The sequence below is a fragment of the Podarcis filfolensis genome (genome assembly GCF_964270895.1).
Source record: "Podarcis filfolensis genome assembly, chromosome: 13".
Classification (NCBI taxonomy): domain Eukaryota; kingdom Metazoa; phylum Chordata; class Lepidosauria; order Squamata; family Lacertidae; genus Podarcis; species Podarcis filfolensis.
In genome coordinates, this window is record NC_139615.1 from 9,379,676 (window position 1) to 9,393,958 (window position 14,283).

The 14,283-nt window shown below is 39.6% G+C and overlaps 1 protein-coding gene across 1 annotated transcript; it reads left to right on the plus strand.

Annotated features, from left to right (window-relative positions):
* Nucleotides 1-5,947: 5,947 nt before the first annotated feature.
* Nucleotides 5,948-6,970, plus strand: LOC310747302 (olfactory receptor 6C74-like; the record flags this gene model as incomplete). The annotated part of the gene is made up of 1 exon (XM_083581656.1): nt 5,948-6,970. One exon carries the CDS (start codon nt 5,948-5,950, stop codon nt 6,968-6,970), a length of 1,023 nt encoding a protein of 340 aa, XP_083437782.1.
* Nucleotides 6,971-14,283: the final 7,313 nt, after the last annotated feature.

Genomic DNA, 14,283 nt, shown 5'->3' on the forward strand with positions numbered 1-14,283 from the left:
ATGATGAATGCCTACAATGGAAAATAAGTCTACCATAGTTGCGGAATTCATCCTTGTGGGCTTCACCAGTGTCCGGTGGCTACAACTTCTCCTGTTCGTACTTCTCCTCATCATCTACTTCTTGACCATTGGTGGGAACGTCCTCATCATCTCCATCACCATGCTTGACCATCATCTCCAGACCCCATGTATTTCTTCCTCAGAAATTTCTCTCTCTTGGAAATTGGTTTCACCTCTTCCACCATCCCCAAGGATTTAGAAACATGGGAAGGTGTCTTGTACTGAGAGAGACCTTTGGTGCATCTGGCCCTGTATTTTCTATACTGATGGGTAGAGGCTTGCCAAGGGTTCAGACAGAGGACATTCCTAATCCTATCTGGAGATGCAAGGGATTGAACCAGTGACCTTTTGTGTGCTCAGTCGAATACATGCTACCACCACACAAAAGGTGGATGTTCTGCCCTGACAAACACCGTTATTATTTTGCTAATGGTGATCCTTCCTTTTCCTCTTTCTGCTCCTTCTATTCACTCCCCTCTGAATCAAACAGCAACAGTGTTCATTACATAGTATCAGTGACTAAAACAATTTAGGTAAAGAGCATCCAGGTTCAGGTTTGAACTTGTTACCAGCAGAATGAATTCTCATTGTTTCCCAATGGCATTCAGTTCTACGGATTTTCTGCCATCGTACGCAAAGGCATTCAGTGTGAATGGTTTGGCAAAAAAATCGAAAATTGCTGAGATAATAAAATAAAAAGGAGGGTAAAGGAAGTAAGAAAGCAAAGTTTTGGAAGAAAATGGTTTTCTTTTGTTAGTTACTGCCAATATACAGTGGTTCTTCAGTTTGCATACGTCTTGGTTTGCATACGTTTTGGATTACAAACACGTCAAACCCGGAAGTGCATGTCCGGGTTTGGAACCTTTTTTTTTTTGGATTACAACCCTTTTTTTTCTTTTTTCTTTTTTTTTGGACTACGAACAATTTTGGGGGGAGGCCTCATTGGCGAAAGCGCACCTTGGGTTACAACCTGTTTTGGTTTACAAACGGACCTCCGGAACGGATTATGGCTGTAAACCGAGGTACCACTGTATATGTATTTTTTTTTATGAAATATTTATTAGGATTTTCAAATTCAATACAAAAGAAATAAAAAAAAGATTACAAAAAAATAAAAAAGGAGAAATTTAAAAACACATAAAATTTACAATTCCATATTTTCATTACCATATTTCCCAGACTTCCCCACACTTCCCCTTCTTGCATTCCAATTCAAGTTGTTTGTTCAACAAGTTCTTATCCCCAATTTTTAACCTTTCTATATTTAATTCATTTTTTTAACTTATTTTAACTTATAAACATCAATATTTGTACCTCAATACACAAATCTTTTTCCTAAAGTCAACCCTGATTCCATTCCACGAATTTCCCAATTTTCATATTAATAACCAAACAAAAAAAAAGATCATAATTATACACCCTTTGGATTCTCAAACCCCACCACCCCCTTTCCCGGTTCCGATCCCCAACAAATGACCAGTTTTAATCTTCTATCAGCCTGGAGATCTCACGTCCGAGGCTCTTAATTCTCTCTCAGTTCCTCTCTGCCGGTTTTTTTGATAGTCCTTAATATTAAACTCCAAATTTCGGAGGATCTCTGTCTCAATAAAGTCCAAATTTCTTCCAGCCAGACCTCCATACTTAAAAGCAAGGTCCAAAAGTCCAATTGTCACCAAGACTCCAGCTTCCACTTTAATCAAATTTGTAATCCATAGATCTTCATAGATTCCACACAAAGGAATCTCTCCATTCTTCCTTCACCAATTTAATCCAGGATTTCATCATCCAGTACTTATTTTCCTTTGTAATCATCCTGTCAGGCCTTTGGTTTGATTTTTTGTTTCCCTTTTTGAGCATGATGTCAGGTCTCTGGCTCTCCTTTGTCATTTGCAAGGTTACAGCTCCTCCTTCCTTCTCCTCAGGAACAACATATATCTCTTTCTCCACACTTTCAGAATTCTCAAAGTCCTCTTTTTGTCCAGCTGCATGGGCTTCCTGAGTCAAGTCCTTATCAAGTTCCGTAGTGTTATTTACTTTTAAATTCAAGGTTGTTACATTTGTAGACAAAACCTCAATTTGGCCTTGTAACTTTCCCAGGAGAACAAATATTCTGTCCAGCCCAGCCTGAATTTTCCCTTTTCCAGCTATTCTTGTATTGTCCCAAATCCTCCTCTAGAGGGATTTAGTAACTTAGTATTCTTTCCAGTTAAAATCCAAAAGTCAGGTTAATTTGTATCAGTTCTTACTTATATTCAACAAAATATAACCAAGTTGCAGCAACTGTATCCAGCAGAGACAGCAGAAACAAAGTTCTCTTTTTCCTTTTTGACAGCTAAATTTGACAGCTGTCAAACTTCTCTATGTCTCCTCAGCAGGCTCTCTCGCGGATCACTCCCAGGTCCGGGGGGGGGGTGGAACTTCAACTCTCAAAATTAACTCTTATCCTCCAGCACAATTTCTTATACTTATATCGCCAAATCGTGAAATTGATATCTTTTATCGAAAAGACAATTCTCTCGACTTTAGTTAACTAGTCCTTGCTTTAGATCTTTTGCAAGGCGGGGAGGCGGACTTCCTCTTTGCACCTTCCCCGATCGTGCCAAATTTCCTTAAAAAGTCCAACTTCCGTACTACTCACGGGTTGTTACTTTTAAGATCCGATTGTTCACAGGAAGAAGTCAGCGCCCTCCGACCATGGCTCGCGGCTTCACTCCCCAGGAGAAGCAGTCGACTCTCAGCACCGCGCCGCTCACCCCGTCCCCCGTTACAAATCCTTTAAAAAGGCTTCTTCACGGGTCGGGGGGGACGCAAATGGTGCCCGCCGAGTCACCAAGTTCACAGGCTTCCCCGCCTGTGATTTCTAAGGGTCCCCGCGTCGCCGCAGCGGTAAGACCCCGCTCCTGAAGAGCCGATTCCCTCCGGAGCTCGGAGGGAATCCGCCATTAGTCGTTCGCGCTAACCCGGAAGTCCCACTGTATATGTAATTCTCATGTAAACCAATGAAGATTTTAAGTTGTATGAGTAACATCTCACATAATACAATTCACTCTAGGCTTTGCACACATTGTTTTCCAGCAAGCTAATACAAAGATTAAAACTACAAAATGAAAAAGCAACAAAATAAGCACACACCAAAAGACTCCTAAAAGGAACAGATCATAAACTATCAAGGAGGAAAGTAAAGGTTGAGCACTATATTACATATTGGTTTGCATCTACAAAAATAATACGATGAAATACCTAAAAAGAACTTGCCAATGCACATGGAATGCACATCCAGAACCTATGACCCTTACAGACTAATAGGTTACAAAATTAGCTTTATTCATCAGTTGTACAGTAGGTTTCCTGCTCCTCAGAGAATTAGAACAAACGTCTCTTGTGTAGCCTACCTAGTAAAGACCCAATATCTCTTATGCTTTGTGCTTAGGGATGTCAGCATGCACCACTATGTCTGAGAGGCTGATTCCATGTTCAGTCTTGATGCAAAGAGATGTAGAAATACATACAGCCATGCTGATAAGCTTGCTATAATATGAAGCAAGGAAGCAAATAATATTCAGGAAGGCATAGTCAACTGAGAAAAATGGGAAATGGGAAACCTATGTGTTCTAAACTGGGAGTAAATCCCCTATGATACTGAGCCTTGCTCTGTTAGAGTGTGCAGATTTTAGCCTTTACCTTTGCTTGGGAAGCAAGCAGGAAATCAGCTTCAGCACAACTGAGTCTTGCATTTAAGATGCTTTAACAGCTGCAGCTTGTAAGTTCTAGGCACTCATTTGCCATCTGCAGAAATCAGAGTCTAGGCACCATTCTGCAGAGGACCAAGGAGAATATGCTGAAGCCCTCTGGTGAGTGTGGATTGTAAGTGGTGAGTACTTTGCAGAGAATTCGTATCCGGATGGTGAATGGCTGTGTTATATAACACAGAGTTGTTTATAACACTGCAACTCTCTCTTAACAGCTTCTCCTTCTCTCTGTAAGATGCGCAGCTTGGGGCTAGGTTTCTGAGAGTTACATCTGAATTTTTTATTTATTTGTTTATTTGTTTATTTATTTATTTATTTTATTATTATTATTATTATTATTATTATTATTATTATTATCCTCAGCTGACAACATAATAAAAACATCAATGCTTAAAAAGTTCCCTAAACAGGGCTGCCTTTTAGAAGAACAGATAGTTGTTTATTTCCTCAACATCTGATGGGAGGGTGTTCCACAAGGAGGGCGCCCCTACTGAGAATGCCCTCTGCCTGCTTCCCTATAACCTCGCAGTAAGAGAACTGCCAGAAGGCCCTCAGCGCCGGACCTCAGTGTCTAGGCTAAACGATAGGGGTGGAGACACTCCTTCAGGTATACTGGGTCAAGGCCATTTAGGGCTTTAAAGGTCAGCACCAACACTTTGAATTGTGCTTGGAAACGTATTGGGAGTCAGCGAAGATCCTTTAGAACAGGTATTATATGGTCCTGGCGGCCACTCCCAGTCACCTTCAAAGGTAGCCCTACATACAGAACATTGCAGTAGTCCAAGTGGAAGATAACCAGAGCATGTACCACTCTGGCAAGACAGTCTGCGGGCACGAAGGGTCTCAGCCTGTGAACCAGATGGAACTGGTAAACAGCTGCCCTGGACATAGAATTGACCTGCGCCTCCATGGACAGCTATGAGTCCAAAATGACTCCCAGGCTACACACCTGGTCTTTCAGGGGCATGGTTATCCCGCTCAGGACCAGGGAGTCCTCCACACTCCCCCACCACCTGTCCCCCAAGAACAGTACTTCTGTCTTGTCAGAATTCAACCTCAATCTATTAGCTGCCATCCATCCACCAACCACATCTACTACAACAGATAGTAAGTACAGTGGTACCTTGGGTTAAGTACTTAATTCGTTCTGGAGGTCCGTTCTTAACCTGAAACTGTTCTTAACCTGAAGCACCACTTTAGCTAATGGGGCCTCCTGCTGCCACCACGCCGACAGAGCCTGATTTCTGTTCTTATCCTGAAGCAAAGTTCTTAACCTTGAATCACTATTTCTGGGTTAGCGGCGTATGTAACCTGAAGCATATGTAACCTGATGTGTATGTAACCTGAGGTACCACTGTACCTGTATATATTTCCCACCACTATCATTACCAATCAAAAGGCAAGTGTGTATGATAAAATAATTTATTGAGATACAAATATTAAAAGATCTGATGATTGATTAGTGTTACAGAAGTGTATGCTTCTAGTTTTACAGCGTCTTATTGGTTACATACAGCACAGTGACTAATAACAATGCTGGGCCTCCTTTATTAAACTAACTCTGCCACCACCCAAACACTCTCTTCCCATATCTCACTGCAATTACCACACAATTGTTTCTCTGAACTGTCTCCCATTATTCACACTCCCTTTCAAATTCTTATCCAATCACCACTCACTTCCCACATTCCAAGCAGACGCTCTTCCTCTCCCAACCAAACTCATACCCCAATTCATATATTATTGTTACCTACACATTTACTACTTATAAGTTTACCTTAGTTTCTGTAATATTATTACATATCCGCACGATATTACTTACATAAATTCCAGATTTACAGTGCCCATATTTCTTCCTCCTTCCTCAAACCATTCAGCTGTGTTTGATGAATCCATGCCAAAATAATTCATATTGGACTACTGAAAAATGGGGACCTCGTGACTTTACACCGGCACCAAAATTCACTGATACATGGAGACAACCAAAAATTTAGAGACAAACAACTGAGGGTCACGGCCCTCAGACATCTGGTTTGCCACTAGGCAACACACTTAGTGAACAGTCAAGAGAAACTAGGCATGAGGCAAGCTTCTTCTTCAGTTCATTTATTGATTTAATGGGAGTGAATCAACACTAAATGACTTCCGCTTTTGAAGAGGCCAGTCTTATTGACTCATTTTCTTTCACTTTGTTTTCAGAGAAGTGCCCAGAAATGAGGAACAACACTGTTGTGAGGGAATTCATACTCCTGGGCTTCAGTGACAAATGCTGGCTTGAAATCTTGATCTTTCTCCTGCTCTCCATCACGTATTTTCTGACCATATTGGGAAACACAGTGATTATTCTGATCACGCTGGTGAATAACCAGCTCTACACCCCAATGTATTTCTTCCTCCGACATCTTGCAATTGTGGACATTGGTTTCACCAGCACCGTCCTTCCAAAAGCTTTGACCAACATGGCCAATGGCCAACGGACGATCTCCCTACCTGGTTGTTTCACGCAGGTGTATCTATTCCTGGTTGTGGGAACCACAGAGTTTATTCTGCTGGCGGCCATGTCCATTGACAGATATGTGGCTATCTGCCACCCTCTTCACTACTCAACCATAATGAATGGCCGAACCTGCTCATTGATGGTGCTCTGCTCTTGGGCTGGGGGATTTTTGCTTATCATGGCTCCAGCAATTACATTATTTCAAATGCCCTTTTGTGGTCCAAATGCCATGGACCATTTTTTCTGTGACATTGGGCCTCTGATTAAACTGGCATGCACAGATACAAGTCTTCTGGAACTCATGGTTCTCCTCATTGCTGTTCTTTCTCTCCTCGGGACCTTGGCTATAAACATTGTATCGTACATCAATATTATTTCCACCATCATGCGCATCCCGTCAACAGCAGGGAGGCAAAAGGCTTTCTCCACTTGCGCTTCTCACAGCATCGTGGTCTCTATCGGCTATGGCAGTTGCATTTTCATGTACATAAAACCAAAAGGCGCCAATGAATTAATTTTCAACAAAGGGGTGGCTCTTCTGAACACTGTGGTGGCCCCTCTTCTCGTCCCTTTCATATATTGCCTTAGGAATAGACAGGTCCAGGATGCCTTGAGAGGAACAACTAAGAAATTTGTTGGTAGGTTTTGTAAGACTCCAAGTTGATTTTGGGTAGCATTTGGCATCAAAATCAGGAACCTTTGGGTGCCGGCTGCAATAGGCAACCATTTCCATTAAATTCTGTTTTGTGGAATGGGTCACATTCACACCACGCATTTAAAGCAGTGTTGCGCCTCTTTAAACTCCCATGGCTTCCCCTCAAAGTATCCCAGGAACTGTAGTTTATTAAGGGTTCTTAGAGTTGTTAGGTGTCAGGGACCGTGCTTAGGAGGGCTACAATGAGGAGGCATGGTGGGAGCCGCGGCCTCCCCCTGACCCTGAATCTCCCCAGGAGCAGGAGGACAGTATAGATGTAGAACAGTGGTTTGCAGAGGGGCATAGTTCAGAAGGGAAAAGCTAGGAAAATGGATGAAGAGCAGCTTGGAGAAGAAACACTGGAAGAGAGAGGGTTAACAGATTCACAGTTGTTGGATAGCATCCCCCGCCCCCCCCCCGCGCCCCCCCCCCATTCTAGGAGAGCTGAGAAAGTTTCCGAACAGAAAGTACAGCGACTACAAGCTCTTTTTTTTTTCCAATATACTTTTTATTAGTTTACAACAAAAATCATACATTTTTAACCAAATTTTCACAAATTATACTTTTGAGACTTCCTTCGATTTTTCTGGTAATCATCCATATATACTCCTAACTATAACGCATTTCCTTTTTTGCATTGCCTTTTAACTTTCACCTTTACCAATATATATTTTCCCAAACAATACATCTTAACCTTTACAGTGCTTCCTGAAACCCCACTAGCGTTGTTTGTGAATCACATAGATTTTTCAGATAATCTACAAACTTCCCCCAATGTTCGATGAACTTTTGATTTTTAGAATATCTTATTTTTCCAGTCAGTTTATCTAGCTCCGCATAGTCTATTAGTTTCGTTCTCCACTCTTGAATTGTCGGTGTTTCTTCCTGTTTCCACTTCTGGGCTAGTAAAATTCTTGCTGCCACAACTGCATACTGGAATAGCTTACAGTCTTTCCTTCTTATCTCTTTTCCTGTGATTCCTAAAAGAAAAGCTTCTGGTTTCTTGACAAAAGTATATTTTAACATTTTTTTCAATTCGTTATATATCCCTTCCCAGAAGTTCTTAACTTTCTTACATTCCCACCACATGTGATAAAATGTTCCTTCCCTTTCTTTACATTTCCAACACTTATTGTCCATTTTGTACATTTTAGCTAACTTAACAGGTGTAATATACCATCTATAGAACATTTTCATCACATTTTCCTTCAATCCCATGCATGCAGTGAATTTTAAATTTTCCTTCCATAGTTTCTCCCAATCATCAAATTGGATATTATATCCAAAATCTCTAGCCCAGTGTATCATTACTGATTTAACTTCTTCGTCCTTCGTACACCATTCCAACAGTATCTTGTACATTTTTGACAAAATCTTATTATCGCTATTAATTATATCCGTTTGAAACCTAGAGTCTTTTTCTATATATCCCTTTTCCTTTGCATCCTTCTTAAACATTTCATTTACCTGAAAGTAGTGTAACCAATCATATACATAGTCCTTGACTTGTTCATAAGGTTTTAGTTTCCATTTTCCTCCTTCCTTCATTACCAATTCTCCGTATGTAGCCCAATTGGTTCTCATATTCACTTTTTTTACACTCATAACCTCCAACGGAGATAACCAATGTGGAACCCTTGGTTCTAAAAGACTTTTGTACCTGTCCCATACTTCTATTAACGAATTTCTGAAGATGTGGTTTCCAAATCCTTTGTGAACCTTTTTCTTATCACACCATAAATAAGCGTGCCACCCAAACCTGTTGTCGAAACCTTCAAGATCTAATAATTCCTTGTTTTCAAGCTTAATCCAATCCTTTAACCAGCAAATACATGCTGCCTCATAATATAGTTTCAAATCTGGCAGGGCGAAGCCTCCCCTCTCTTTCGCATCTGTAAGTAATTTATATTTTATTCTTGGCTTCTTGCCCTGCCAGATATACCTTGATATCACTTTTTGCCAATCTTTGAAGGTTCCACTCCCCTTAATTATGGGGATTGTCTGGAACAGAAATAACATCCTTGGGAGCACGTTCATCTTAATTGTAGAAATCCTGCCCCAAAAGGACAGCTTCATTCTATTCCACACCTCCAGGTCTTTTTTTATACTTTTCCATATTTGAACATAGTTATTCTGGTACAGGTCAATATTTTTGGTTGTTAACCATATTCCCAAGTATTTTACTTTCTTCACTACTTCTATCTCCGTTTGTTGTTGCAATATTTCTATCTTATCCTGCTCCATATTTTTAGCCATTATTTTAGTTTTTTTCTTATTCAATCTGAACCCGGCCACCATCCCAAATTGTTCAATCTCCTCCAGTACCTCTCCAACACTTTCTAATGGTTCTTCCATCGTTATAACCAGATCGTCGGCAAAAGCTTTCACTTTGTATTCATTCTGACCTACTGTTACCCCTTTTATTCGACTATTTTGTCTTATTGCATTTAAAAAGACCTCCAGAACCGTTATGAATAACAGTGGTGAGAGCGGACATCCCTGTCTTGTTCCTTTAGATATTTTTATATCTTCGGAAACCACATTATTAACTATCAATTTAGCTCGCTGCTCTGTATATATTGCTTTGATACCATTAAAGAACTCTTCTCCTACCTCCATATATTCAAAATTTTTCAACATAAATTCCCATATTATATTATCAAAGGCCTTTTCAGCGTCCACAAACATTAGTATCGCTTGTTTCTCGTTCCTGGCATTCAGATATTCCAAAGTGTTAATTATATTTCTTACATTGTCTTTCAGTTGTCTGCCTGGCAGGAATCCTGCTTGGTCTTTGTGGATAATACTCATCAATATCTTTTTAATTCTCTTCGCTAAAATTCCCGCAAATATTTTATAATCTGTATTCAATAAAGAAATAGGCCTGTAGTTTTTAACTTGTGTTAAGTCTGAATCTTGTTTGGGAATTAATGTTATGAATGCTTCTTTCCATGTTTCTGGAATCTCTCTTGTTTTTAAAATATTATTCATTACTTCTTTCAATGGAGTCATCAAAACTTCGCTCATTTCCTTATAGTATCCTGATGTAAATCCATCTGGTCCCGGGGCCTTTCCTCTCTTCAATTCCTTTACAACCTCTTTAATCTCATCAACTTCAATTGGGGTGTTCAGCTTGTCTTTTTGTTCTGTCGGGATCTTCTGCACCTTTTTATTTCTTAAAAATCTTTCAATTTTCTTCACATTATTTCTTTCTTTGTCATTATATAGTTGTCTATAAAAGTCCAAGAATCCTTTCCTGATTTCTTTTGGGGAGACTTTCTCTTCTCCATTCACAATAATTTTGTTAATTGTATTCTGTTCTTTTCTCTTTTTAATTTGCCATGCAAGCAATTTACCTGATTTGTTCGCATATTCAAAGTTTCTCTGTCGCAGTCTTTTGATATTCCATTCTATTTCCTTATTTATAATAATTGAAAATTGCGTCTGTAAAATCTTGATTTCTTGTTGAATCTTTAAACTGTTTGGTTTTTTAATTAATTTTTGCTCCTTTTCCATAATCTGATTCAAGATTTCTTTTTTCCCCTTTTCCCTGAGTTTATTCTTCAATGAATTCTGCTGAATGAAGAAACCTCTCATCACTGCTTTGCTTGCATCCCAGACAATGCTAATCTTTGTACCTTTATTAAGATTATCTATAAAATATTCGGTTAATTTCTTTCGTGCCTTATTCATGATCTTTTCATCGTCCAGTAAATAGTCGTTAATTCTCCATCTAAAAGATCTTTCCTCAAATCCTTTTAATTCCAATTCTATTGGGTTATGATCTGAAATTACTTTAGGTTGGATTTCAATCTTTTGAATTCTTGGAGTCAGTTCATTTGAAACCCAGATTTGATCGATTCTTGACATTGACTGGTTCGGTTCTGAATAGTACGTAAATTGTTTTTCCAAAGGGTGTCTGAGCCTCCAAATATCAATCAAATTACAGTTCTTAGTCATTGAGAAAAAAGTCTTTGGAAGTTTCCCTTCTTTGTTTCTTCCTTCTCTTAGTCTATCCATCTGTAGAGAAACTACGCCATTCATGTCACCCATTATTATAATCTTCTGATCCATATATTCAAACAGTTTTTCTTCCAAAATTTTGTAGAAATCAGTCTTATTTCCATTAGGTGCATAGATCCCGACAATTATTAAATTTTCGCCTTGCCACTTGGTCTGGACTGCAATGATTCTCCCGTCTTCATCTTTAAAGAGTTGTTTGGCTTCAATTTTGTTTTTGATGTATAAAACAACACCTCTTTTTTTCTCTTTATCCGATGATATAAATTCATTCCCTAGTCTCTTATTTATCAAAATTTTCCTGTGTCTTCTTGCCACGTGCGTTTCCTGCAAACATATAATGTCCAAATTTTTCTTCTTAAGAAATTGTTCAATTTTATTTCGTTTTCTTTTATCATTCAGCCCATTAATATTCCAATTCCATAATTTTAACGCCATATTGCAGTCGAATTAAATAATTTTGTTTGTTTACTTATAATCTGTCTTCCTTTTCTGCGACTACAAGCTCAGGTTGCCAGACGTAGGGGTGACATGGATTGGGAGGGATGGGGGGAGTAGACTTAATTGGAAGCACCGCCATTCTTAGAGGGAAATGTTTGTTATCCCTTGCTGTGACTATTATAGGAATTCAAACTGGGAAGGAGACTCTGCTCTCTTTGTTTTGCTTATCTACTGCCACGCGAGGAGGAAGCCAATTCCTTGAAGCCTGACATTAGGAGACCCCTATTTCCCTTCCGGAGTGGTTTAACAACCAATCTCCTTTCCTAACCCAGGAAGTGAGGGATGAGCCTGTTTGAGAGCTGTTATATAAGGGACTCTATATACTAATGGAAGTCCTCACATTTATCAGTTGTGGATATTTTCAGTTGTAATCTTTGGAAGAATCAGGTCTTCTCTACACATTATCAATATGTACTGGGAGCTTTTTCTGAATGGATATCGTATGTGCTCAACAGAATTAGTGATGGGGAAAGAGTTTTTCAGTTCACATTTCATGATGAGCCAACCTAATTCACACTTTCTGAAATAATGTGAGAACCAAAACATTGCCATTCTTTGAAATTTGCACCTCTTTGATTTTGTTTGTATTGGATCCCTTGCTATTTTGTATTTATTTGGATATCTCAATCTAGTTATCTCTTTTGCCTTTGCTGATTAATAAATTTGGTTTTAGAAAAATAAAGCCGGAGGGAGGTTGCTTTTTAAAATCAACAAAAAAACAATTAACTCATAGTGAGTTCTTTCCTTGAATCTTATAGGATTACTTTCCAGTTGTTCTAAAATTACCAAGTTAAAGAATGGGGCACTTAAAAAAGCTATGTTTTTAATCATGACTGATCGTGCTGCGGTGTCAGGCTGTGTTGTCAGCCAAGAATCAGAGAAATGATAGTTCTTACCAAGCAATTTATTCAATAACTCACAGAGAGTGACGAAGGAATGCAGCCTTCCCTAATAATGGTGTTGCTCCAAATAAAGTCCCACCCCCCTGCGTCTTCCCTATTCTACATCATCCCTGCATTGGCTAATCTGAGCTTTCTGTCTCTGAGCTCTCTGTTTTACTACCTTCAATGCACGCCTGGTCCTGGGAGAGGGGGTCAGGTATGCTTTCCAAGGACACTGAGTCTGTCAGCTGTCTCTCTCCTGGTGCTTCTTCTTCCTGCTGTTCCTCTTCCAATATTTCCCAGCTTCTGCCCTTTGCAGCGTTTTTTCTAAATACTGTTCTAAATCTATACTGTCCTCCTGTTCTCAGGAAGGTTCAGGAGAAAGGGGGTTGGCCTCCACCATTCCTCCTCAGTCCAGCCCCTGACATGGGGTCATGCATGTCTTGTGGCATGGATCCTGTTTCCCAACGTTGCAAGAAAAGGTGTGGAGGTGCACCCTGAGGGAAGAGTTGAGGCAGGCCTTCAACACTTCTGTTGGGATTCTGTCTTATCCTGGGAGTTGATGGTGTTCTTCAGCTCATCAGAGGAAGGAAGGACATCTAACTCTTCCAAGATAGGCAGAGTCTGGATGCTGTCAATGGCTGTGTCAGCAACCATGCTTTCCTGCGAGTACAGTTCTTGATAGAACTTTCCATGAAGGAGAGTCCACAACCTTCCAAGGGAGTCCATTTCACTGTAGAACAGCTCTTACCCTCAGAAAGTTCCTCCTGGTGTTTAGTTAGAATCTCCTTTCTTGTAACTTGGAGCCATTGGTTTGAGTACTACCAACCAAATAAATAGTTCGTACTACCAACCAAATAAGTAGTTTCAACAAACTGCTGGAAAAACCAGTTTTCTGGGTGCAATACACAATATATTCAAAGCACTTGAACAAAAATGTATTTCAGGTGTATTTGATTTTGCATTTCATTTCATTAATTTACTTTATTGTCCTTTTACTCCAAGGAGTCAAGCAGAAATCCACAAATCAATTCATTAACTTATCTCTGAGTAGGGATATGATCTTAAGTCTCCCCATGCTTAGCTGGACTCTAACCCCTTCAACACACAAATCCACTTTAAACTACATTCCAATATCAATTATCCTTCAACCAGGCTATATTTAAACCTGAAACCGTGTGTGTGTGTGCTACTTTACAAAGCAGAAGGGCAGCACTTAGCTGCAAGGTCTAGGAAATGCATTCCATTACTGTGTACATTTTGTCACCTCTCTGTGTGCATTCTAATGTTGATTCATTATATAGATCAATAAATAGTATTAAATTCCAGGGATGGGCAGAAGATATATTAGAATAACTACTGTTAAATCTCTGGTTGATTTGTAGTGGATCAGGAAAAGTTTCTGACTCTCAACTGTCTGAAAATAACACCAGTTAAAAATCTCCTCCACCTTCTAAATCTGGCTACTGAAAAGGCATTATCATAGTTCAGTGATATGTTCCACTCATACATGGTGTGTGGTTTGGAGAAAGTCCTGAAAATCAAAAAGAGAGGCCAGGAGAACTACATTTGTCTCCCAAGCCTGAGGTAGCTCACCCCTGCTAAACAAAATGCACCTGTCTTAGGACTATATAGTTCCCTCTTCATCTCAGAGAATGACGTTATGGTCCACTACAGTACATTTAGTTCAACTGCAAGGTATAAGTGCAGGTAGAATCACCACAATTCTTTCTATCATACAAAGTTTCTGGTGATCTTCTCACAAGCGAACAAGAGCTTACATTGAAAAAGTGTAGCTGAAGACAGAATATTGCGGAATTGAACATGAGGGTCATTGGAAAGTTCCAGCTATGTACTGAAGTCAGTGCTTTGCCCACAAAA